This window comes from Hemitrygon akajei, chromosome 23, assembly GCF_048418815.1.
Source record: "Hemitrygon akajei chromosome 23, sHemAka1.3, whole genome shotgun sequence".
Lineage (NCBI taxonomy): Eukaryota > Metazoa > Chordata > Chondrichthyes > Myliobatiformes > Dasyatidae > Hemitrygon > Hemitrygon akajei.
In genome coordinates, this window is record NC_133146.1 from 39,056,799 (window position 1) to 39,082,173 (window position 25,375).

Genomic DNA, 25,375 nt, shown 5'->3' on the forward strand with positions numbered 1-25,375 from the left:
CTTTACTCAGTCTGCCCAGACTTTAGACTGACAGCAATGTAATTCACTTTGAACTGCCCTTTGAAAAAGCCTAGATGTAATTCAATTGTATCAGATAGCTACATTGAAACAGTGAATCAGATTGCTAGATTGCTACATTGAAACACAATTAGAATAACACCAAACAGTTCACCTGGCATTTACCTAGAGACCGAGATTAGGTTCCTATTTCAGACAAACTTCAAAAGTCTTCCATCTTAGAGCTGGATACTTCAAGGGCATTGGAATAGTTGTCAGAATTCACTCACTTTCTGCACCCTCAGTATTCAGTGAGAATCCACACAAGCTATCCAGATGCACAGCCCTGGGGGTGACTTAAAAATTGAAACTCGCTATAAGCATAAATTGCAAGTGACCTGCATCAACCATTTCTAACTTAATATCATACAGTAGATGAGCATACTTGATCAACGTACAAACACTAGTTATTGCATATTGACCAACCTAAGATGATACCCCCAAACCCAGGACAGTGTCCACTTCCTGCAAGACATCTATTTGATTGATCCATCAGTCAATTTTGCATCCTTTCAAAGGTCATTTGAACTCAATGGACCTGATATAAGAAGCCACTTTTCCTCTGCTTACTTTCTGTGTTTACAGACCTTTTCCATCTTCCTACATCACTGCAAAGGTTAATTGTTTTAAGGACAAGCTTAGGGCTCCTTTTATCTGTTCTACATCTTGTAGATATTTTGTAGCCAGCCTACCTAGAGGCAAAAGATCAATCTGATGTGCATGCATTAGTATTACAATGAATGTTACTACATGACTTCTACAATTCTGTGACCTCCTTGGCTTGGCGAGAACATTCCAGTACAGTATTTATTATTATTTGAATCCCCACCAGTTTTGACTTGTCTAATAAGGCAGAGATATTTAGTTTGTTGCAACATGCTTTGTCGAAGCTGTGTCAACATTCTGAGTGTTAGAAGGATGTTGTGTAACCCTTCAGAACCCAATAAAAGCCCAGACAAGCGGTTCCAGCACTGCCAGAGCTTTGGTTTTTATTTGCCATCATCTGTCTGGGCACATTGCTAGTTTAATAGCAAACATGCAACTTTGAGTAATTAATTCTTTTGTCAAACCTGCCACTTGTATCTGTATTGGACCTGGTAATTTGAGTACCAGACACAAGCATTTCTTTAGGAGCTTCATTGTAACTTTCTGTATATTATAATGGTAAAATGGAAAAGTTCCATAATAACTGCAGACTGCCTAACTAAATTTACAATTGTTTAGGTAATAAACCAGATCTGTGGCAAGTAACTCACGTCTGCCCTCCCCCCCCCCCCAAAACCTTTACTCAGCTACCATCAAATTTCCTTACAGCATAGGAGGCCACTCCCTATTATATTCTGACAGTGTAGCAATCCCTAGGAAACAATCTGAAGAGCAAACCCTAATCAAGTCTCAAGTGTTGGATTTGAACCTGTTGCTGGCATTGGTGAGATGGTTAATGTTATCGAACATTAATTGACATCTTACCTGATAGAACAAATATTTTATTTATATATTGCAGGAAGTAATACAATGTTTTATCTTATGAATAGGGGAATCAAGGGATACGGGGACAAGGCAGGAACCGGGTATTGATAGTAGATGATCAGCCATGATCTCAAAATGGCGGTGCAGGCTCAAAGGGCCGAATGGTCTACTTCTGCACCTATTGTCTATTGTCTATTGTTTACAGGAATCAGCTTCTTTTTATTGTCTCTTAAATATTACTAAAGGAGGAAAGAAGTAAAAGCTGCAAAGAGGAAACGTAAAGAGGAACACCACGATGCTCCAGCAGAGAAGATAACCAAGACCAGAGAGAAGCAAAGTTCCAAAAGCGAGGGTAGGTAACGTCGTATATTCATTTATGGAGTTTACAGTGTTTTCATTTGTTCAATAAATAGATATATTTCTCAGACAAATGGCAGTAGCTCAGGCAGGCAACTTGGTTGTCATGGACAAGATGGACTAAAAGGGTTGTCTCTGTGCTGTATAATTCTATAAAAAGAATACCTGGGACCCAGTCACTGCCGAGTTTAGATCCTTTATAATCAAGTCAAGTCACTTTTATTGTCATTTCGACCATAACTACTGGTACAGTACATAGTAAAAATGAGATAACGGTTTTCAGGACCATGGTGTTACATGACACAGTACAAAAAGTAGACTGAATTACGTAAAAAAAAACAACACAGAGAAAGCTACACTAGACTACAGACCTACACAGGACTGCATAAAGTGCACAAAAACAGTGCAGGCATTACAATAAATAATAAACAGGACAATAGGGCAGGGTGTCAGTCCAGGCTCTGGGTATTGAGGAGTTTGATAGCTTGGGGGGAGAAACTGTTACATAGTCTGGTTGTGAGAGCCCAAATGCTTTGGAGCCTTTTCCCAGACGGCAGGACGGAGAAGAGATTGTATGAGGGGTGCATGGGGTCCTTCATAACGCTGTTTCCTTTGCGGATGCAGCGTGTAGTGTAAATGTCCGTGTTGGCGGGAAAAGAGACCCCGATGATCTTCTCAGCTGACCTCACTATCCGCTGCAGGGTCTTGTGATCCGAGATGGTGCAATTTCTGAACCAGGCAGTGATGCAGCTGCTCAGGATGCTCTCAGTACAACCCCTGTAGAATGTGATGAGGATGGAGGGTGGGAGATGGACTTTCCTCAGACTTCGCAGAAAGTAGAGACGCTGCTGGGCTTTCTTTGCTATGGAGCTTGTGTTGAGGGATCAGGTGAGATTCTCCGCCAGGTGAACACCAAGAAATTTACTGCTCTTAACGATCTCTACCGAGGAGCCGTCGATGTTCAGAGGGGAGTGGTCGCTCAATGCCCTCCTGAAGTCAACAACCATCTCCTTTGTTTTGTTCGCATTAAGAGACAGGTTGTTGGCTCTGCACCAGTCCGTTAGCCACTGCACCTCCTCTCTGTAAGCTGACTCGTCGTTCTTGCTGATGAGACCCACCATGGTCGTGTCATCAGCGAACTTGATGTGGTTTGAGCTGTGTGTTGAAGCACAGTCGTGGGTCAGCAGAGTGAACAGCAGTGGACTGAGCACACAGCCCTGGGGGGGGCCCTCGTGCTCAGTGTGATGGTGTTGGAGATGCTGCTCCCAATCTGGACTGACTGACGTCTCCCAGTCAGTAAGTCTAGGATCCAGTTGCAGAGGGAGGTGTTCAGGCCCAGTAGGCTCATCTTTCCAATCAGTTTCTGAGGGATGATTGTGTTGAATGCTGAAGTCTGTGAACAACGTCCAAACGTATGTGTCTTTTTTGTCCAGGTGGGTTAGGGCCAGGTGGAGGGTGGTGGCAATGGCGTCATCTGTTGAGCAGTTGGGACGGTATGCAAACTGCAGGGGGTCCAGTGAGGGGGGCAGCAGGGTCTTGATATGCCTCATAACGAGCCTCTCGAAACACTTCATGATGATGGATGTAAGTGCAACGGGACAGTAGTCATTTAGGCAGGACACTGAAGACTTCTTTGGCATGAGGATGATGGTGGGGGCCTTGAAGCACGTTGGAATGGTGGCGCTGCTCGAAGATGTTGAAGGTGTCAGTGAGAAAATCTGCTAGATGGTCTGCACATCGTCTGAGCACTCTACCAGGGATGTTGTCTGGTCCAGCAGCCTTCCGTGGGTTGACCCTGCACAGGGATCTTCTCACATCGGCCACGGTGAGACACAGCACCTGGTCATTTGTAGGAGGGGTGGATTTCCTCGCTGCCACGTCATTTTCTGCCTCAAACCGGGCATAGAAGTTATTTAGCGCATCTGGGAAGGAGGCATCACCCGCACAGTCAGGTGATGTTGTCCTGTAATTGGTGATGTCCTGGATGCCCTTCCACATGCGCCCCATGTCGCCACTATCCTGGAAGTGGCTGGGCATGTGCACGCTTTGCCCCTCTGATGGTTCGGAACAGTTTGGCCCTCACTATTGTTAGAGCTGCCATGTCACCTGCTCTGAAGGCAGAGTCGTGGGACCTCAGCAGCGCACGCACCTCCGCGATCATCCATGGCTTCTGGTTAGCGCGTATAGTGATGGTCTTGGACAGCGTAACATCATCAATGCACTTGCTGATGTAGTTGGCCACTGATGCTGTGTACTCCTCTAAGCTGGTAGAGTTGCCATCGGTTGCAACCTCCCTGAACATGTGCCAGTCAGTGTTCTCAAAGCAGTCTTGAAAAGCAGAGATGACTCCTGCTGGCCAGGTTTTCACCTGCTTCTGAACTGGTCTGGAGCGCCTGATGAGCAGTCTGTATGCTGGGATTTGCATAACAGAGATGTGTGAGTAACTGAGGCGGGGGTGGGGCTCTGCCCGGTACGCGTCGGGGATGTTTGTATAAGCAAGGTCCAACGCGTTCTCTCTTCTTGTTGCAAAGTCCACATACTGATGGAATTTGGGGACCACTGACTTAAGGTTTGTGTGGTTAAAATCACTGGCGACAATAAACAGTCCATCAGGGTGTGCGTTCTGCTAATAGCCCCGTACAGTTCACAGAGCGCCTCCTTAGCATTAGCGCTGGGGGGAATGTAGACACCAAATATAAAAACAGAGGTGAATTCCCATAGCAGATAAAATGGTCTGCATCGAACAACCACAAACTCCACTAGCGATGAGCAGTGTCTGGAAACCAGCACAGAGCTCTTATACCATTCCGTGTTGATGTAAATACACACACCACCACCGCGAGTCTTACCGGAGAGAGCTGCATCCCTGTCTGCACGGAACAAGGCGAGCCCATCCAGCTGAATGGCAGCGTCCGAAATTCCATCAGTGAGCCATGTCTCTGTGAAGACATACGCAGAGCGAACTCTGTACTCCCGCCGAGTATTTCGTTGAAGTCGGATGTAGTCCATTTTATTGTCCAGGGAGCGGACATTGGAGAGCAGAATGGACAGGAGAGCCGGCCGGCTAGGGTTTGCTTTTTGCCTGGCACAGACCCCTGCCCACTTCCGCTTCCTCGCACATCGCTTTCGACATCAGAATAGATCCATGAGAGCATTAATTTTGTGTGGCATTATAACTTCATTAAATCTCACAAAATAGATCTTGTAGCTCAAAACTGGGTATCTATTAGGTATTCTGGGCCATTAAAAGCACCAGAAATATATTACACTATAACACTGGACAAAAAAAATTTCTGAATGTGCTGCTTCCTCAGAGTTTTTTTTCTGTTTTTGATAGACCACTTGAAATTGAACACAAATATAATTTCAGACTGCTTGTATCACATAGAAATTTGGAGAAACAAGTAATTAACTTTTATTGAATATAATGTATTTAATTGCTTATGCTTTGCAATAGTTTAGCAAAGCTAAAAATGTATAGTTGGTTATTTTTGTTTGTACTCAGTGTCTGAGACTTTTTGCTTGAGCGTCCAACAATAATCAGCCAGCATTGATGGTTTCTAGTTGCCCTGATACCGTTTCTCCATCACCACAATGTCCTTGTGAAACGTTTCACCATGCTCGTCACTGACAGTAACAGGATTTGCAGGGAAGTGCCGAAAATTAATCTTTAGTGACATGTCGCACTTCGTGGTTTTGTATGCTTGAAGCATGTTGTCAACCAGCTGCATGTAGTTTGGTGCTCTGTAGCTGCCAAGAAAATTTTCAACAACATCCTTGAATGACTTTCAGGTGATTTTCTCCAGTCCCACTAGAAGTTCTTTGAATTGCCTGTCATTGAAGACCTGTTTGATATGTAAACCAACAAACATGCCCTCTTTAATCTTGACATCAGTTATTCTGACTTGAATAATGAATTGAAATAACAAATACAGGCGATTCTTAAAAAAAACTGGTCTGTGATAGGGAAATTTCATGGTGATTTTCATGATCAGTATCCCAAAATGTATCAGGTACACCCAGAAGTATTCAGGAAGCAAGGTCTTTGTTGTCCAGTCTAATCAGTGATCTCTTAGCCTGGAACATCCCCCATTAAACCATTCCATTAAAATCAAGAAACCAATGCTGGTTAGAAGTAAAGAAGAAAAGGACAAGCACAGCAGTATATACCTAAAAGTAAGCCACAAACTGGTGTAGCTGTGACACATGATTACATAAGTGCTTAACAACAAAAGCAGCATGAATAGGGATGGAGAAAAGCTAACCCACAACCAATGGATTGGTTCAAATCTCTGTTTCCTCTGCCATATCTATCAAGGTTGGACAATTAAATAGCTCCTAGATTATCCCCGTCTTCAAAACTTGTGGAGCCTAGTCTAGGTACTAGTGACAAAGCAGGAACATTCAAGCAGCACTTAGTCCCAATAACTTGCTCAGTGAGGCCTAGTTTGCGTCTTATCAGGATCACTTGGCTCCAGGTTTCATTGTGATCTTGATCCAACATGGACCAAAATTTAAATTTCAAAGATAAACAGGAAGTGACTGCCCTTCATATAAAGCCAGTATTTGACTTTAGTGTAGCATCAAGGAGCCTAGATAAGACAAATGAATTGATATCTAAGGAAAACATTCCAGTAGTTGAAGTCATAATTTGCACAAAGGAGAATGGTTGTTGGACATATCATCACAGGAATCCTGCTGGCCAACATTCCATGCTCTATTATCTTCTATTGCATTATCAATGACATTCCTTCTAAAGTCAGAAGTAGGAATATTTAATTAATAATTACACAACTTCACTTGTAACTCATCAGGAAATGAAGCAGTCTCTGTCTGCTTGCAAAAAGATCTCCACAATATTCAGCCAAGGGTTTATGAGTGTTTTTGATATTTGTATCACACAATAGCTATCTATGATAAGAGCCTTATCACTGAGTTGCCCACTGTCAACATTTTGTAGGTTGCATTGCCAGCCACATTAATATCGTAGCTTAAGAGTCATTCAAGACCAGGGATCCTATTGTAAGTGTAATGCTTGAACAACAAGTGCTAGTAGAGCACCTGCAGGTTTTCTCGATTCACAGTTGGTTGAATTCGTACATGCGGAACTCGCAGATAAGGAGGGCCGACTGTACAAAATTCCTATGTTACCGTGACAAAGCCCTACAAATATAAACCACAGATGGATGGGAACAGAAGCTATGTGGGAAAACCACATGTTTCACTCCAAGTTGTAAACCATCCTGACTTAGAAAGAGATCAACTTTTTTCATCTTCACTATAATCGGAACTATGCTCAGATGGCAGTGCACTCTGGGAGTGTGTTCACAAAAAAGTGGCTAACCAAATTCTAGAGGCCTGTAATGTTGGTCTTAACCAGAAGCACAGGTACGAGACTGAGCCTGAGACTAGGAGTTGGATTGGACATGGAACCTAGAACTGTAGTCCATAAGAGCCTGGCCTGATCTTCTGGGCACAAATCAAGGGATATTTTGTTGCCCTGAAATTACAAGGCTCAGATGATCAAGTATAGTGTGGGCAACAGTATTATCCATATTTGAAATAAAATAAATAAAATCCATTGCTCCAGTGTAAAATTTCTTATCAAAGTGTACATTAGTACTGGATTGCTTTGCAGCAGTATTGATACTTCCACTTCAAATTGTGCCCTGTCTATTTGATGGTGAATGACACTTAACAACTTTTCAGCAGTTCTTATTGCAAACAGCAGACAGTAACACAGATACTGGGAATACTATAGAGTTTTACTGCATCCAGTTCTTCAGTGAAAACAAAGGAAATCAGTTCAGAGAGGAATGATAAAGAAGTTGATTCTTTGTTAAGACTTTACAGCATCCCACTAATATAAATAAAAAGTTAATATTCTAACTTGTTTTATGATTTTTAATCAAATCCTAAATTTAATGTTACAGCTTGAATATGTTTTCTATTTATGTAGGCAAATCTTCCGCCAGCAGAACAGATAGTGACAGTGATGATTCGGATAAAGGTAGTTAATTCATAAATGGTGCTTGCTATGGGCTTTAATTTTGTATTTAATATTGTTTTTATTTCATGAATTCATTCATTGCATATGTCATTATTTGTTTTGGGATCTCAGTAAGATTAGGTCTGTTTCAATAAGTTTCCAAAAAGTTTATCATGGTAATGCAATTTGTAGATAAGATATTGACATTGACTTTGTAATGCACAATCATATCTGAATCAGAAACTTATCATTTAAAGCCTTGCTGCAATACTCAAGCACATAATTAATTTTGTCTTAATGCTTAGCATTTAATGTTGAGCCAACATTTCAAAACAAAATTAAATGATCTTTAATATACACCATTGTGGCATCTTGTACAGAAGATAGCTCGTAAAACAGTGAGCAAACTTCAGGAGCACTTCATTGGCTATCAAGCATTTTGAGAGAACACGAGAATCTAGTGGAGCTTTATAAATGCAAGCCCTTCTTACCAATTAAAGCCAGTAGCATTTTGTTTTTCAGTAAAACTGATACAAGATACTTTTACATCTGTAGTTTAAAAGTGGTGGCTTGCCACTCAAACCAGTCATGTTACCAAAATGGTTGTGTAATGTCACAGTTTAAGTTCTTGCTTCATACTTACCTTGGACAGTTCTGTTCCTAAATAACTGTAGTTCTGGGTAGTCTCCAACCTGATGGCATGAACATTGAATTCTTTAACCTACAACAGTTTTCCCCCTCCCCCTTCTTCCCTTTACTTCCATTTCCCATTCTGGCTCCCCTCTTACCTCTTCTCTCACTTGCCATCACTTCCTCCTTCCCTTTCTCACATAGTCCACTCTCCTCTCCTATCAGATGCCTTCTTCTTCAGCCCTTTGCCTTTTCCACTTATCATCTGACCTGCTGAGTTCCTCCAGCATTTTGTATGTGTTATTCTGTTCCTAAACGTATGTATGTTTGTTTTCTCTCCCCTTGCCCCTCCCCTACCCCTACCCCCTCCATCTCCGCCTCTTCCCCATCTCTACCTCTTCTTCATCAACCTCTTCCCTCTCCTCTACCAGCTTCTCCTCCTCCTCCATTTCTTCCTACATTCCTCTACTTCACACTTTATTTCCTACCTCTTCCTCTTCCTTTCCAATTCTTCCCATTCCTTTCTGTATTTCCTGCTCTTTTTCACTCTCCTTACTCTACATTTTCTACAGTTCTATGTCTTGTCCATCTTTTTGTTCTCTTTTTCCTTCTCCTCCCCTCCACACTTCTTCCTCTTCTTCTCCACCTCTATTTCTTTTTCTCCAGTCCTCCCTGTCTTCCCAACTACCCCTCTTCCCCGTTTTTCTTTCCTTTTTTGGTTTCTTTCTATCTTTCATATTTTCTATTTTCCCATCATTATTTCCCTCTTACCTGTCTTTTCCTTTCTTCATCGTTCTGTCACCCCTTGCTCCCTCCCTTTTCCTCTCACTTTTCTCCTTCTACACTCATTCCTTTACAGCTTCCCTGTTCATTACGGCCTTATGTTCATGCTTTATTCTTTCTCTTCCCTCTCTTTGTCAAATATGTTTGCAGTTTTGAAACTAACCTTTCCTTCTCTCCATTGTCTTCTGCTCTTTTAAAAATCTATTGTGTTTTTGTTTTAGATTTCCACCTTTTATAGATCTTTTAAAATCCTATGTTTAAAATTCTTAATCACTTTGTAATAATTCAATTAAGTGAGACCTTTCTTGTTGCTTACTTCAACATTAATCTTACCCTTAAGTTATAATTTAAATTAGTCTGACCATGCTCTCTAAAGTTTAAGAGGGCTTGAGGCTCTGAAACAAAAAGAAAGTCAGAATGACAAATATGTTCAGTTTGTGTCTTGAAAAATTGCCTGTTGCAGAGATTTTATCTGTAAAATCACATTGTTCATTTTGAGCAATGCTTGCATGTAAGATTAATGCTTATAGTGCACAAGATTCAGTTAATGGTAATGAATTACAATCACTCACAATGTTTCTACTCTGATATGTCATATTAATAAAATCAGACTGTGTTGAGGCAATTCTAAAACGTAGGAACAAAAATTGGGATTGAAGATTTACCAGGATCTCTTCTTGGCTTTCTGAAATTAGATTGAAGGAACATGTGTCTTGAGATAATAGAACATGCTTTCCATCACCAACAGGTGGCAATTTAGTGAAAGTACATGAGATTTTAGAAAAACTGGTTCACATTGAACCCAGCAATTCTATTTGATGAATTTATAATGGAAAGTACTGTTAACTGTTCCATTGTTATGGAAGACTCATATTGTAGGCAGCTTATACCATATTTTCTATAGAGCTTTGCATTCTAATTTTAGTGGACTTAACATTATAGCAAAAGTTGGAATCAGAATCATTACATTAGAAGCACACTATTTGCATTCAAGCAGTTACTATTTTTTAAATTCTCATGTTCATTAAAAACTTAAACACTTCTTTAAAATTAGTGATATAATGTTAAGTTTTCTGTGGATATCATTGTGCTTTCAGGCTTGAGAAATTCATTGCATTTCACTCAGTCCAATTTGTTAAAATGGTAAGCAAATTTATGTATACAGTGTACTTCCACAATGATTATTTATTTTGACCTGTTATGCTCAAGCCAGTTAGCTTCACAACTGCAACAAACAATTCAACACCTTCTGAGTAGGTGAAAGAACCAAGGAGCCTTATTTCTTTGGCCTGTTACCTGAAATAGATTGATGTAAAATTAAATACCAAATTAATCCAAAATCTTTGCTTGTGTCCCTTCCTTTACCTTATCTTTGCTTATGTTGAAATTAATGTTTATATTACTTTTTAATGGAATGTAATTATTACATCAGAATCAGAAGATACACCAAATACAGAAGATCCCTCTGAGGCTGAATATTGGAAAGGACCGAGTCAGGATGTGGAAGATAAGACCAGGTATGCTTGCCAACTTATATTCTCATCTAAACTCAGAAGTCAGGAATGAGCATAGATTCTCTTTGGAGTATCTATAAAATAATACTGATATAAAGCATCCAGTATTTTTTATTCACATGAGGTTTAGGCCTGGAATTTATTGTCTATCCCCAGTTGTCCCAGAATAGAATGTTTTACTGAGCCAAGAGTAGAAGACTCAGTTGCATTGCTGTTAGTCTACATATGTATTTGGACTAGACCAACTAATAACAGAAGATATACCTTCCTAAAGGATATCAGTGAACTGCGAGTCTTTATAGCACTGATCGTCATTATTGACATTAGTTTTGTTAATTGACTAATTCATTAAATTTCATTTCCTCAGTTGCCATCAAACTCGTATTACTAAGTTATTCATCCAGATTGTTGGATTATCTATTCACTTTTATAATCATTGTCTAACATATTCCAGTGTAATAACTAAAAGGACCACAAGGTGATCATCAATTCAGGAGCAATTCTAAAAAAAGCCTGATTCTGCTTAGCTTGGATAAGCTGGCCTATTTTCCTTGGAACAGAGGAGATCAATTGATGGATATAAAACTATGCAACACCTAAGTGGAGTAAATTGTTAGGATGTATTTTGCTTCATAAAATGGTCAAAGCCGGAAGGCATAGTTTTAAAATACTGGTAGAAGAATTAGAAGGAAAATTAAGGATTTTTTTTCATCCAGGTGGTAGAGAATTAGAACTCATTGCCTGAAAGGATGTCAGAGGCAAAAACTTCATCAAAGTTCAAAGCTCAAAGTAAATTTATTATCAAAGTCATATATGTCACCATATACAAACCTGAGATTCATTTTTTGCAGGCATTCACAGTAAATACAAAGAAACACAATAGTATCAACGAATGACCATACATAACAAAACAGATGTATGCATCATTGCTGTCTGAATGTTCCAGGCTTAAGTGAAGAGCCTATGAAATGGCATCTGCTGTTGACCTGTTGTGGTCAAATTCAAGAGGATCCATGTCGCTTCTCAGACAGGAGTTGATAGGTTTCATAACCAACCTCTCAAAGCAATTCATTACAGGTGGATGTAAGTGCTACTGGATGATAGTCATTGAGGCAGGTTACCACATTCTTCTTAGGCATAATTCTTAGGTATAATTGAAGCCTGCTTGAAGCAGGTGGGCACTTCAGACTGCTGAAGTGAGAAGTTAAAGATATTATTGAACGTTCCAGCTAGTTGATCAGTAGAGGTCATTAGTACTCGGCCAGGTATCCCACCTGAGTCGGATGCTTTCTGTGGGTTCACCCTTCTGATGGATGCTCTCACATTGGCCTCAACGACTGAAATCACAAGGTTGTAGGGAGCTTTGGGAGTTCATGAAGGTTCCTCCATGTTGTGATGCTCAAAGTGAGCAGAAAAAGCTTTGAGCTCATTTGGGAGCAACCTTTGTTGTCACCTATGTTGCTTGGTTTTACTTTGTAGGAGGTGATACCATTCAAGCCCTGCCTCAGCTGTCGAGCAACCTTCAGTGATTCAACTTTGGTCCATTATTGCCACTTAGCATGTGAGATGGCTTTCCAGAGATTGTATCTGAACTTTACTTGGTTACCAGAATGCCACTGATCTGGCCCTTAGCAGATTGCAGATATCTCGGTTCATTCCAGGCTTCTAGTTGGGGAAGACTGAATGATTTTGTGGGGATGCACTCATCTTTGATTGTTTTTATAAAGTCTGTGACAACTATGGTGTATTCATTCAGATTCTCTGATGACTCCTTGTACACAGCTGCTTATCTGCCTCCCACAACCACAGCACTGTTGTCTTTATTTCTAGAGTCTTGCTCTTTAGCCTCTGCAGGTAAAAGGATGACAGCCAGATGATCACATTTCCCAGAATGTGCTCTAGGGATGGAAAGGTTAATATTCCTAATTGTGTAACAGCGGTCAACTGGTTTCGACCCATTGTGCTGCAGGTGATATGTTGATAATAACTGGGCAGGGATTTCTTCAAACAAACCTGATTGAAGTTTCTGACAATGATTTCAAAGGCATCACATTTAAAAGATACTTGAAGGACTATCATGCGGAGCTACTGATGCAATGCTAGAAAGTACAATTAGTTTGGGTAGTTATTTTTTAATTGGCACATGCACAATAGGCCAAGTGCCTCCTTTATCAACTATTTGATTTGATTTAATGCTTTTTTTCTCCTCAACAAGGAACTCTGCACAAATATGCTAACTGGGATTAAAAACAATTGTTTACATATATGCAGTTGAGACTTGCATGCAATTTTTTATGCGTCATGGTGATGCTGTTAGTAAGCAAAGCATATGTTAACTATTCAAGACTTGAGCTTGTCACCCTTCCCCCTGAAATCTTCAGTGTTGTTGCATACTGCATTTGGTTTTAATAAACCTGTGCTTCTGACATAATCACATAAATATCACTGACACAGGTATAGTTTCCTCCATAATTTCCTTGTGTAGCAAAATCTCTATTAATTTTTGACTATTTCCAAGTAATTCTTTTCCTGAGTCAATTGGAAGGATTTTTTCATTAATTATTATCAGTTATGTTTCAGCAGAGTTTTGACAGAAATACTAATCAAGAGATTGTCTTGTGAGAAAAACAGTCTGAGGTCACTTTGAAGAAAACAGTATTTTGTTAACATGAGCAGAATATAAAGGTATTGAAAATAGCTGTCAAGGAACATGCATGATGCAGAAAGGTTGAAGTCAGAATTCTCTCCCAAAGATGAGGTTAATTGTAATTTTATCACAGTGAGCTAGCATTCAGAAAACAAAATATTGCAAGGATGGCTGTCTGAGAGAAGCATGAAAACAGTGTTGAAGATAAGACAAATACTGTTGGAGTCATATGTAGAGATTGGGAATAGAGACAACAGGAAGACAATGACTTGTTTGTGGCAATACCACAAGAGATCAAATAATGAAATGAAAGTTATGATAAACTCTATCCTTCATCTGCAGGGAGGATGAATTTGATGAATATTTTGAAGACATGTTTCTATGACCTGTGCTGTGAAGAAGACACCAAAGGTTAATTACTTCATTCATTTTATTCCAAAAGAAGGTATCTTAATTATTACTCAAATATCGATTTGTCCTTTCATTCTGAAACCTAATTTTACATAAGCAGTGAATTTATGTTTCACTTAAAGCAGGGGAAAGCACTGAAAATTGAACAGTGTAAATCAAAACCAACAAATTGTGAAGATAAATATTTTGTGTGAATTAATTACAATGTAATGTTCACAGAGGAACTGCTAATTGCTACATTTAGTAATAAGTTGAGATTACCTTGGGGGATCTCTATATTCCTCAGAAATTTCAAAGATAATATTCCAGATGAAGGAGAATGGACACTCAATAGACTTGCTCTTTAGATAGCTCAACAGGGTTTAAATACTCTTTTTATTAATTTATTTTTTATTAGTTGGAAATATTTTGATATGTTTCAGATAGATGCTTAATTGTCAATGAAATCCCAGAGAGTAACTAGTGAAGTGTCTGCAGTTTATATAAATATAGTAATAAATTACATATTCTGTGTTGTTTTGAGAGGATGATTTGTACAGGTTTAAGAAAGTTATTTCTTATGCAACTTTTTATATTAATGCAATGTCACTTATTGTGCAACTGAATTTTCCTCATAAATAAACTACTGTACATTTAATCTTTCATAACCTTTGTTGTCTTCTCTCTCCTAAGGTAAAAATATTGCTCTTGGTATGCACAATGATATGGAGGGTATTAATGAATATTAGCAAAGTATAGATTGTTTCAGCAGGTACTTGGCATAAATGTGGAAACTGCAATTCAAAGGATCATAGAGAAATGTGGAAAAAATATATTTGGGAGAGAGGAAAGGAAAAGTAGATGAGCTCTTATTGTTAAATTGAAGTAATCGAGGGAAAACATGAAAAGGATGATTAAGGGTGTAAAATGAACTTGGACTTGTGGAGCTTGTGTAAATTTAACTGGGAGTTGAAAGGAAATGTACACAACACATTGGTTCATCTTCAGATTTCTACAATTCTGAGAAGTTTGGGCATGTCAAAATACTGCAGCTTTAGATGAAGCCAGACATGAAATTACATGATTTTAATGAGAAACTCCTAATTAAAACAAAGTGGTACAAATTAAATGGAATAACAGAACTGTTCAAATTAGTGGAAGATTGAATGATGGTGAGTTGACAGAAGGACAGAAATTCAGTACACTCTGTGCTCGTTGTATCTGGGGTATACGTTCCTTGCAGTCGATGCATAATATGAAATCGCATAATGTGAATAATTATTTAAATGGAGAAAATAGGGATGCGTTCTGGATGGCTTCCTAAATATGTTTTATCTGTAATTTATTCACATTTTCATACCAATATGACACAAAAGCAGTATCACAAGGCAACATTCGTATTATATTTCATCAATTTAAGGTAATATTCAATGTAATAAATCATAGAAAGTTAACATACTAGGGTGTACAGTACTCACCAACAGTGGCAGGTGTGTTCGCTCTGGGAGCTGAGTGGTTGTTGTGGTGTCAGGCAGCTTGACATGGATAAGGTGGATGGTTGTGGTCATCAGGATCATATCAAGCACAGCAAGGCGTGAAGGAAGACTCACAGATCTCTTAGAACTGCCGGCAACAGGAGATGACACCAGTTTGAATAAAGTGGTGAGGGTTGTTTGCTTGGCAGCATTTTGTTTTTCAGCAATAAATTTGCTTGTAGGGAAGAAGGGTTGACGGCAGGGAATGACTGAAATGCTGACTCCGTTCTAAACTTGGGTCCATGTCCATTGCCATTTGTGCCAAGTGTTCGGACTTCCACCATTCCCTCACCGTTGGGAAACTCCCGGGATTTTCAAAGTCATCTGTTGCTTGCAGTATCTGAGAGATAGTTCACTGTAAAAAAGAAAAATATGCCTTGAATGTGGATCACACCTTGGTCGAGTGGTTGAATCAGCGATATTGTGTTAGGCAGTAGGAAATGCACTGTTATGTTAGAATGAATGCTGTTCAAATGTTTAGGATGAGCTGGTGCATTGTCAAGCAACAAAAGAACTCTAAAGGCAAGATTCTGTTCCCGGCAGTAGTGCCCCAGAGCTGTGTTACCTTCACCTAATGCCACGCTGTTTATAATTTCCAACTTTTTTTCAATTGTTAAAGTGGTTCTCTGCCGCTCAGCTGATGGCCCAGGACATGACGTCAGACACTTAGGAGGCATAGTTAAATATTTCAAGCACAAAATCACTGCACTGTAGGTAAAACCAACAGAAGTTTAAGAGCGCAAGATCGCATATCCACACCTTGCCAAAACCAATGCGAGACTGGCGGGAGTGAGATTGTGAGGCACGCGTACCTAACTATGATGATACTAAGATAGGTGGTGTTGTGGATAATGAAGTAGGTTTTCAAAGCTTGCAGAGAGATTTTAGGCCAGTTAGAAGAGTGGGCTGAAAGATGGCAGATGGAGTTTAATGCTGATAAGTGTGAGGTGCTACATTTTGGTAGGACTTATCAAAATAGGACATACATGGTAAATGGTAGGGCATTGAAGAATGCAGTAGAACAGAGTGATCTAGGAATAATGGTGCACAGTTCCCTGAAGGTGGAATCTCATGTGGATAGGGTGGTGAAGAAAGCTTTTGGTATGCTGGCCTTTATAAATCAGAGCATTGAGAATAGGAGTTGGGATGTAACGTTAAAATTGTATAAGGCGTTGTTGAGGCCAAATTTGGAGTATTGTGTATAGTTCTGATCACTGAATTACAGGAAAGATGTCAACAAAATAGAGTACAGAGGAGATTTACTAGAATGTTACCTGGGTTTCAGCACCTAAGTTACAGAGAAAGGTTGAACAAGTTAGGTCTTTATTCTTTGGCAGGTAGAAGGTTGAGGGGGGACTTGATAGAGGTACCGTACTTAAAATTATGAGGGGAATAGATAGAGTTGATGTGGATAGGCTTTTTCCATTGAGAGTAGGGGAGATTCAAACAAGAGGACATGAGTTGAGAGTTAAGAGGCAAAAGTTTAGGGGTAACACGAGGGGGAACTTATTTATTCAGAGAGTGGTAGCTGTGTGGAATGAGCTTCTAGTGGAAGTGGTAGAGGCAGGTTCAATATTGTCATTTAAAAAAAAAATTGGATAGGTATATGGACAGGAAAGGAATGGAGAGTTATGGGCTGAGTGCAGGTCGGTGGGACTAGGTGAGAGTAAGCATTCGGCACGGACTAGAAGGGCCGAGATGGCCTTTTTCTATGCTGTAATTGTTATATGGTTATATGACTTGTATTGGCGGGAAAGCGGTGCTTCTCATCCCAACAGTGAGACTGTGAGGCATGCACACGTGACTTGTATTGACGGGAAAGCAGTGCTCCTCGCATAACTGAGTTTTGGATGCATATAAGGAGACATTGGTAGAAATAGGTTCCTCGCGTAACTGTGAATCCGCATTGTATGAAGATGCCTTTAACGAGGATAGGGTGTATTAGTATAGTTGTATAAAAGGACTAGAAGTGATATTTTCACAGTGATGTGAGTTATGTGATTCTTTTACAATATTGTAGTTAAGAAAATTTTCAATAATATTAAAATACAAAATATTAAAGCATGATTATGATATGTATTATTAATATTAGTAGACTTGAATTATAATCCATTTATTTTAATTGGTTTGCTCTATCCATTAATGTAAGTTTTAAGAAATACTTCACTCAAAGTATGAAGTCTTACTGAATACTTTATTCACAGTTTAACACTTAAATAGAGATGGAGGCATTGAAAATAACCAGTTGGCTTATCTGATGTATTTTACTGTCTTATATCACAAGTTCTGTGTAAATGCAGATTGACATTCATCTGTAAGATTTCTGATCTACTTAGCACAGACAGATAGGGAGAACTAATACAGTAGGCCCTTCTTAAATTCTAATCCTGTTGTGCAATGTACAACATGTAAGCACAGTGTACTGTGATATGATATTCCTGTGTTTTAAATTAACTTTAGTTCTGTAGGATTCTTGTCCATACCTATTGTTCATTAGTATATAGAGTAAATTTACCATTGGACATGTTCTCAGAAAGTCGTTCTGAACTAAATTTATTTTTCTATTACAATATAGATCAGATGAATTGTATGATGAACTGTCTGCAAGTTAGAAAACTGGTTTCCCTAATAGGATTTTCCTCATAAACCTATCTAGCAGAATGACATCAGAAGGAAGACATTTATTAATTAAGTACAATCAAGCAACAGTTCTTAAAAAATGAATAAAAATTTTTAGAAGTTGAAATAATAGTTTATTCTTGTATTTGTCTCCAAGATAAATTGGTTCATTTCATTGTTTTAGATGCCTCCAATATATTAAAAACAAATAGACCACATATGCTTTCATATGTAAAATCTTGCATTTAGAATGCTTCTGCTCCAATTTTGTGTTGATTTATTAATCTGTTCCCATTTAGAACAAAAACTGAGTAAATTTATTAGAATTGGGCTCATCTCCAACCTGTATGTTGTGAAATTTATTGTATTGCTACTGCAGCACAGTGCAAGAGATAAATTACAAAATAAATAGTGCGAAACAAAAGGAAATAACAAACTAGTGTTGAGGACTGTGTGTTTTCTTCCAACTTTCCCTTCTTGAAGTCCACAATCAATTCCTTGGTCTTGCTGACATTAAATGTGAGGTTACTGTGACCATTCATCCAGCTATCTCACTCCTGTATGTTTCCTCATTGCCATCTGTGAATTTATAAATGGTGTTTGAACTGTGCTTAACCACACAATCATAAATCAGAATCAGGTTTAATATCACCAGCATATGTTTTGAAATATGTTAACTTAGTGGCACCAATGCAATGCAATACATGATAAATATAGGAAAAAACTGTGAATATATATATATAAATATTTAAATTAAATAAATAGTGCAAAAGCAGAAATAAAAAAGAAGTGAGGTAGTGTTCAGGGTTTCAACGTCCATTTGGAAATCTGATGGCAGAGGGAAAGAAGCTGTTCCTGAATCATTGAGTGTGTTCCTTCAGGCTTCTGTGCCTCCTTCTTGATGTAACAATGAGAAGAGGACATGTCCTGGGTGATAGGGGTCCTAAATGATGGACTCACCTTTCTAAGGCACCACTCTTTGAAGATGTCTTGGATACTATGGAGGCTAGTACCCATGATGGCACTGATTAATTTTACAACCCTCTGCAGTTACTGTAGATATTGCTATTCTCTAAATGCTGCAAAACAGAGTAGAGTAAATGAGATTGCATCCTCTGTAGACCTGTTGTGGCAGTAGGTACTGTATATTGCAGTGAATTTTATCCCCTTGCTCAAACAGGAATGAATTCTAGCCATGACCAACCTCTCAATGTACTTTATCACATTTGATGTAAATACTACCAGGCAGTAGTCGTTGAGGCAGTTCACCATGCTCTTCTTGGGCTCCAGTATGATTTATATCCGTTTGCAACAGGTAAGAGGTTGAAGATGTCCTTGAACACTCCAGCCAGTTGGCTAACACAGATTTCAATACCAGCCAGATATACCATCAGAGGCTGAGGCCTTACAGAAGTTCACTCTGTTGAAAGAAGTTCTGACATCAGCCTCTGAGACTTAAAACACAAGGTCACTTAATGCTGTGGGGATTCGTAGAGGTGTAGTGTTACCCTCTGTTTCAAAGGATGTATGAAAGGCATTGAGCTCATCAGGGAGTGAAGTATCACTGCCATTTATGCTGTTAAATTTCACCCTATAGGAAGTAATGATGTGCAAACCGTGCAACATTTATTGTGCATCTGAATATGTCTAACCTAACTTTACATGGAATTGCCTTTTCACTCTTACAATGGCCATCCATAGGTTGCACGAGGACTTTTTGTAGGATCCTGAATTGCTGTTCTTGACTCACAGATCTAGCAGACTGCGAATTCACTGATTCATCTACAACTTCTGGTTAGGAAGATTCAGTATGTTCCCTAAGACATACATTCATCCACAGACATCTTGATGAAGTCAGTGATGGCCAAGCACATTCATTTAGATCCAAAGATTAGTCCCTGAATATTGTCCAGTCCACCACTTCAAAATAATCCTGTAAACGCTCCTCCTCCTCCCTTGACTATACCTTTGTAGTGCTCACCACTTTATAACAGATGATGCTTCATTGCCAGATTTTCCAGGTTGAGGGAGCAAATCAGAGACAGAGCCAGCATGTCCATCATTACAATGAGTTAATTGTGAAGCAAGTCCTATCTCATTTGATGCTGCAGTGGATGGTGAAGTCTTCAGGCTGGACAACTTAATTATGTTGTATTTACACATTCTGCATGCATTAGGGTTTAAAGTTAAACTGAAGCTTCTGAGGAGAAAAAGGCAGAAAATTAGATTACCAGTACTGAAATTGATTCTAATTATTGAGTGGCTAGAGGCTTATGGATATAAAACTGACATAGGAAGACAGCTCTAAAAGAGGGAAAACCATGTAATTAAAGGTTCAATTAGCTGAGAATTGCTGATACTGAGAGGTGGAAGTGATAAGTTGGAAATGTTGAGATGAGAAGGGTGTGCCATGGTAGCGTAGCGGTTAGTGCGATGCTATTACAGTTCGGGGCAATGGAGTACTGTGTCGTCTGTAAGAAGTTTTCTCATTAGTGCGTGGGTTTCTTCCAGATGCTCCCATTTCCTTCCACAGTCTGAAGACATACTGGATAGTAGGTGGTTAATTGATCATTGTAAAATGGCTCATTCAGCCGGAAGACCTCTTCTGCACTGTATTTCTAAATAAATAAATACAATAAAATAAAGAGAGCTGCAGAAAGGTGCATTTCCCTAGAAACACTTCAGTTGCAACTTGAAGCTATTGCTTACATGTCTAACCACATGGTTATATATCTTTATTTTCCCAAAAATAAAAAAGGAGATAACTAAAATAGAAATCAATAATGTAGCTAAAATCAATAATGTTTCATGAAGTATAGAAGCCAGTCACATATTGAATTCTGTAATGATCAGACCTTTGATTGTAAAAATATATCACTGTGTCCATTTTAAATCTTTTAAAAAAGGAACAGTTCAGTCCCTAGAGGGGGTCAGTTGTGCTGTGAGGATTACATTCCTTGACTTCTCTAGTGCCTTTAACACCATCCAGCCCAAGATCTTAAGGCACAAACTAACGGAGATGGGAGTAGACTCTCACATGGTGGATTGGATAGTGGACTACTTGACAGATAGACCTCAGTATGTGCGGTTGGGAGACTGTAGGTCTGACACGGTGGTCAGCAGCACAGGAGCGCCGCAGGGAACCGTACTCTCTCCGGTCCTGTTCACCCTGTACACATCAGACTTCCAATATAACTCGGAGTCCTGCCATGTGCAGAAGTTCGCTGATGACACGGCCATAGTGGGGTGTGTCAGGAATGGACAGGAGGAGGAGTATAGGAAACTGATACAGGACTTTGTGATATGGTGCAACTCAAACTACCTGCGTCTCAATATCACCAAGACCAAGGAGATGGTGGTGGACTTTAGGAGATCTAGGCCTCATATGGAGCCAGTGATCATTAATGGAGAATGTGTGGAGCAGGTTAAGACCTACAAGTATCTGGGAGTACAGTTAGACGAGAAGCTAGACTGGACTGCCAACACAGATGCCTTGTGCAGGAAGGCACAGAGTCGACTGTACTTCCTAAGAAGGTTGGCGTCATTCAATGTCTGTAGTGAGATGCTGAAGATGTTCTATAGGTCAGTTGTGGAGAGCGCCCTCTTCTTTGTGGTGGCGTGTTGGGGAGGAAGCATTAAGAAGAGGGACGCCTCACGTCTTAATAAGCTGGTAAGGAAGGCGGGCTCTGTCGTGGGCAAAGTACTGGAGAGTTTAACATTGGTAGCTGAGCGAAGGGCGCTGAGTAGGCTACGGTCAATTATGGATAACTCTGAACATCCTCTACATAGCACCATCCAGAGACAGAGAAGCAGTTTCAGCGACAGGTTACTATCGATACAATGCTCCTCAGACAGGATGAAGAGGTCAATACTCCCCAATGCCATTAGGCTTTACAATTCTACCGCCAGGACTTAAGAACTTTTTAAAAGCTATTATTAATGCTTTTTGAGATAGTGATTTAGATGCATATCATATTTTTTACTGAGTTAAGTATTGTATGTAATTAGTTTTGCTACAACAAGTGTATGGGACATTGGAAAAAAAGTTGAATTTCCCCATGAGGATGAATAAAGTATCTATCTATCTATCTATCAGTAGTCCAGGCATTCGTGTCGCCAATAAGAGACAGTTTTGTGAAGTAGCATCAAATCATTTTTATGTGGATTAAGAGAAGGAAATTGGACTCTATCTGATATACAATAGATTTGTAAATAAATCTCTGAGTTCTCTGCTAGGATCCCATGTAAGATCCCTTTATCTTCAATGGGACACAGTTGCATTATGAAGTATAGCACTAAAATGTAAAGTAAGTGGGTGACAACTGAAGTCCTCCCCAATATAGGTAGTGACAGAAAACTCAGAAGGAGAGAAATGAAATCTACATGAATGTAAATTGTTAGTTGTAATGAGAAATCTAATCTTAAATAGATGCAAAAATGGGAAAAGAAAGATGTCCTAATCCTTGTGTTATATGTTCTTGATTTATAACATTGAACTGCTTTCTGAAATATCCTTGAAGAATCTATATTGCCAACCTTCTTCAATGAGGTTAAGTATATATAGGGTACTTCAAAGCAAAAGATTAAAGGATTAAATTTAAGTCCATCTTTAAAGCTTGGTTAAGTTCCCAATCCAATTCAAAACAATCTGCATACATCCATGTATGTGTGTGCCCTGCTGGCTTTGCTGCATCATGTTTCCTTATAGTTATCAAATGCTGTATTGATTTCAGCAGAAATGCCAATGTTGTAAAATCACAAGCTGTACACACCGTCATTATGGAATTGCCCATCATGTGTTATTAAATTCTCTCAATTTTGCTATGAACATTAAAGTCATTCAGTAAAAAAAATGACTGTACCCAAAGCTGCTACGAGCTACTATGAGCAGTGTTCCAATATAATGAAAGATGTGGTCCACTGTAAACCTGTAAACTTGTTGATGTAGTTAGAGCTGAATCTCGTCACGTATTCATAAGTGTACAGGGAGTGAAGAAGGGGGCTAAGGATGCCTCCTTATAGAGCAACAGTATTAGGAATAATCATGCAAGATGACAGAAATAGAATAAGGGTGTAAATTACATTTCTGTCAATCACAATATCCAGCTAGTTAGAAGAATCAAATGGTGGAAGACTCATTCCTGATTATACTTTTTCTTCCAGAAGTTAATAATTGTACTGCTGAACAGCTGTTGAAAGCCTCAGTAGGAGCCAAAAAGCCTTTTACTTTTACTATGAATATTCATTACTTCTATTTATGAAACGCATTTTACAGAGAAAATGTATCACAGTGCTTCACAGAAATAGATGGATACCCTATTACAAAAATGGTGATTAAAAGTTGTCATAATGTTTAGGAGGCCTTTTAAAGTAGGAAGAGATGGAGAGAGTTAGGAACAGGTCAAGGAAGGGATTATAGGAAAATACAACCTTTCATGGTGCAATGAGGCCAAAGTTAGAGGAACAGCAACTATTAAATGGACCAATAATTTAAATACAGATGAGAATTTCACTATTGTGCCTTTGGATATCAGGAGCAAATGTCAGCAAATACAAGGTAATGGCTGAGTAAAATGTGCTGTTGGTAAGTACTGGCAGCAGAATTTCAAACATTTTGGTGGGGAGGGGGGAGGTATTACCAAAGTTGATTTTAGGGAGATATCAATGGCAACCACACCAAGTGTAAGGGACAAGTCATGGAGAAAATTTTGATTATGCTGGCTGCTGTATACTGAGATAGCGAGAGCTAGACAGAGTCCATGGAGGAGAGGCTGCTTTCCATGTTGTTCTGAGCTCTGTCCACAACTCTGCAGTTCCCTGGGTGAATTGCATAGTTGCCATCCCATGCTGTGATGCATCCCGGTAAGACACTTTCTACAGTAGGTACATCAATAAAAATTGTTAAGGGCCAGTGACTGAGGATGTAGAGGCATCGGTAAGCTTTCATGGTCATGTGTTAGAACCAGCACAAATACAAAAGGAAAAGCCAATGTCTACAGTGATAGCCGTACTGAAATGAAAATAATACTTATCATTCAGTAAACAAGCCGATCTCTGCTATTTCATGGGGGTGGGGTTGAGGCTCATCTGACAATCTCATGCAGCCTGCTTTCTCTCTGTCTCTGACTCTCAATATACGGTTCCCTATCTTCGCACGAGTCTCCAGCCATTACCTAGTCTAGGACAAAACTCTTACCCCCTCGCCCCGCACAAAGAAAGTTCCCCTTTTTATACCCTTTAAGATTCTTTCAAAGCATAGCAGAATTATCACCATAGTACTTTTTCAACCCTCAGTGGTACCAGCTACATGTCCTTATTACTTCCCTTCAGGCTGGTCACAGTAATTTAGGAAAACAGGGATAACAGCTCTGTAAGAAGGAAAGCTTCATTCAGTATCTCATCTCAGGGAGGTGCACTCATGCATATCTTCAGCTCATTATAGCATTCTAAACTGACATCATTTCATCTTCGAACTACCATTTTATTCTGGTGTACTAAGGAAGAATCACAATTAACTCCTTCCTTACTTTCCACCCCTTGATTTCTGATTGGTACATGATACAAAAATTATAATGAATAGAAGTTAGCTAGTATTATTATAATATAATTAAACGGTGGGATTATAATACAAATTCTGTATTAAAAAATAAGCTAAGATACACTGCATTTCAAGCACAATTAATATTATGATTAGTTCACATCCACTATCCCCAGTTCCAACTTTATTTTGTATAAAATAAACCCGAACGCAATTAATCATGATTAAATTTCACAGAAGTGTTGGTGGTATCATTGCACAGGAGGACGTCGTCTTTTCCTATAGTTAGTCTTTGTGTGTCATTTTCCCCAGTTCAAATAAGACCATAAGATATAGGGGCAGAATTAGGGGATTTGGCCTGTCGAGTCTGCTCCGCCATTTCATCTTGGTTAATCCATTTTGCCTCTCAGCCCCAACCTCCTACCTTCTCCCTGTACCCTTTCCTGTCTGCACAATCAAGGATCTATCAACCTCTGCCTTAAATATACATAAAGTGAATGCTAACATCATATTTGCCTTCCTCACCACAGACTCAACCTGCAAATTAGCCTTTAAGGAATCCTGCAGGTTGACTCCCAAGTCCCTATGTGCCTCAGATTTTTGTATTTTCTCTCCATCTAGAAAATAATCAACCCTTTCATTTCTTCTACCAAAATGCATGATCATAAACTTCCTGACACTGTATTCCATCTGCCTCCTCTTTGCCCATTCTCCTAATCTGTCCAAGTCATTCTGTAGGCTACTTCCTCAGAATGACTTGCCACTCCACCTATTTTCATACCGTCTACAAGCATTACAACAAAGCGTCAATTCCATCAGTTCCAACTACAGATCCCTATGGAACAC

At 39.3% G+C, this 25,375-nt stretch overlaps 1 protein-coding gene across 2 annotated transcripts in view; it reads left to right on the forward strand.

Annotated features, from left to right (window-relative positions):
• Positions 1-14,491, forward strand: part of fra10ac1 (FRA10A associated CGG repeat 1) — a 50,235-nt gene extending 35,744 nt beyond the window's left edge. Inside the window, exons 11-14 of one of the 2 annotated variants that reach the window (XM_073027458.1) lie at positions 1,773-1,879; positions 7,844-7,894; positions 10,707-10,803; positions 13,790-14,491. In XM_073027458.1, the coding sequence (XP_072883559.1) occupies positions 1,773-1,879; positions 7,844-7,894; positions 10,707-10,803; positions 13,790-13,832 (298 nt within the window). In that variant the 3' untranslated portion in view covers positions 13,833-14,491. The remainder of the gene's footprint in view (positions 1-1,772; positions 1,880-7,843; positions 7,895-10,706; positions 10,804-13,789) is intronic. The other variant, XM_073027459.1, reaches the window with a different exon arrangement.
• The last annotated feature ends 10,884 nt before the right edge of the window (positions 14,492-25,375 follow it).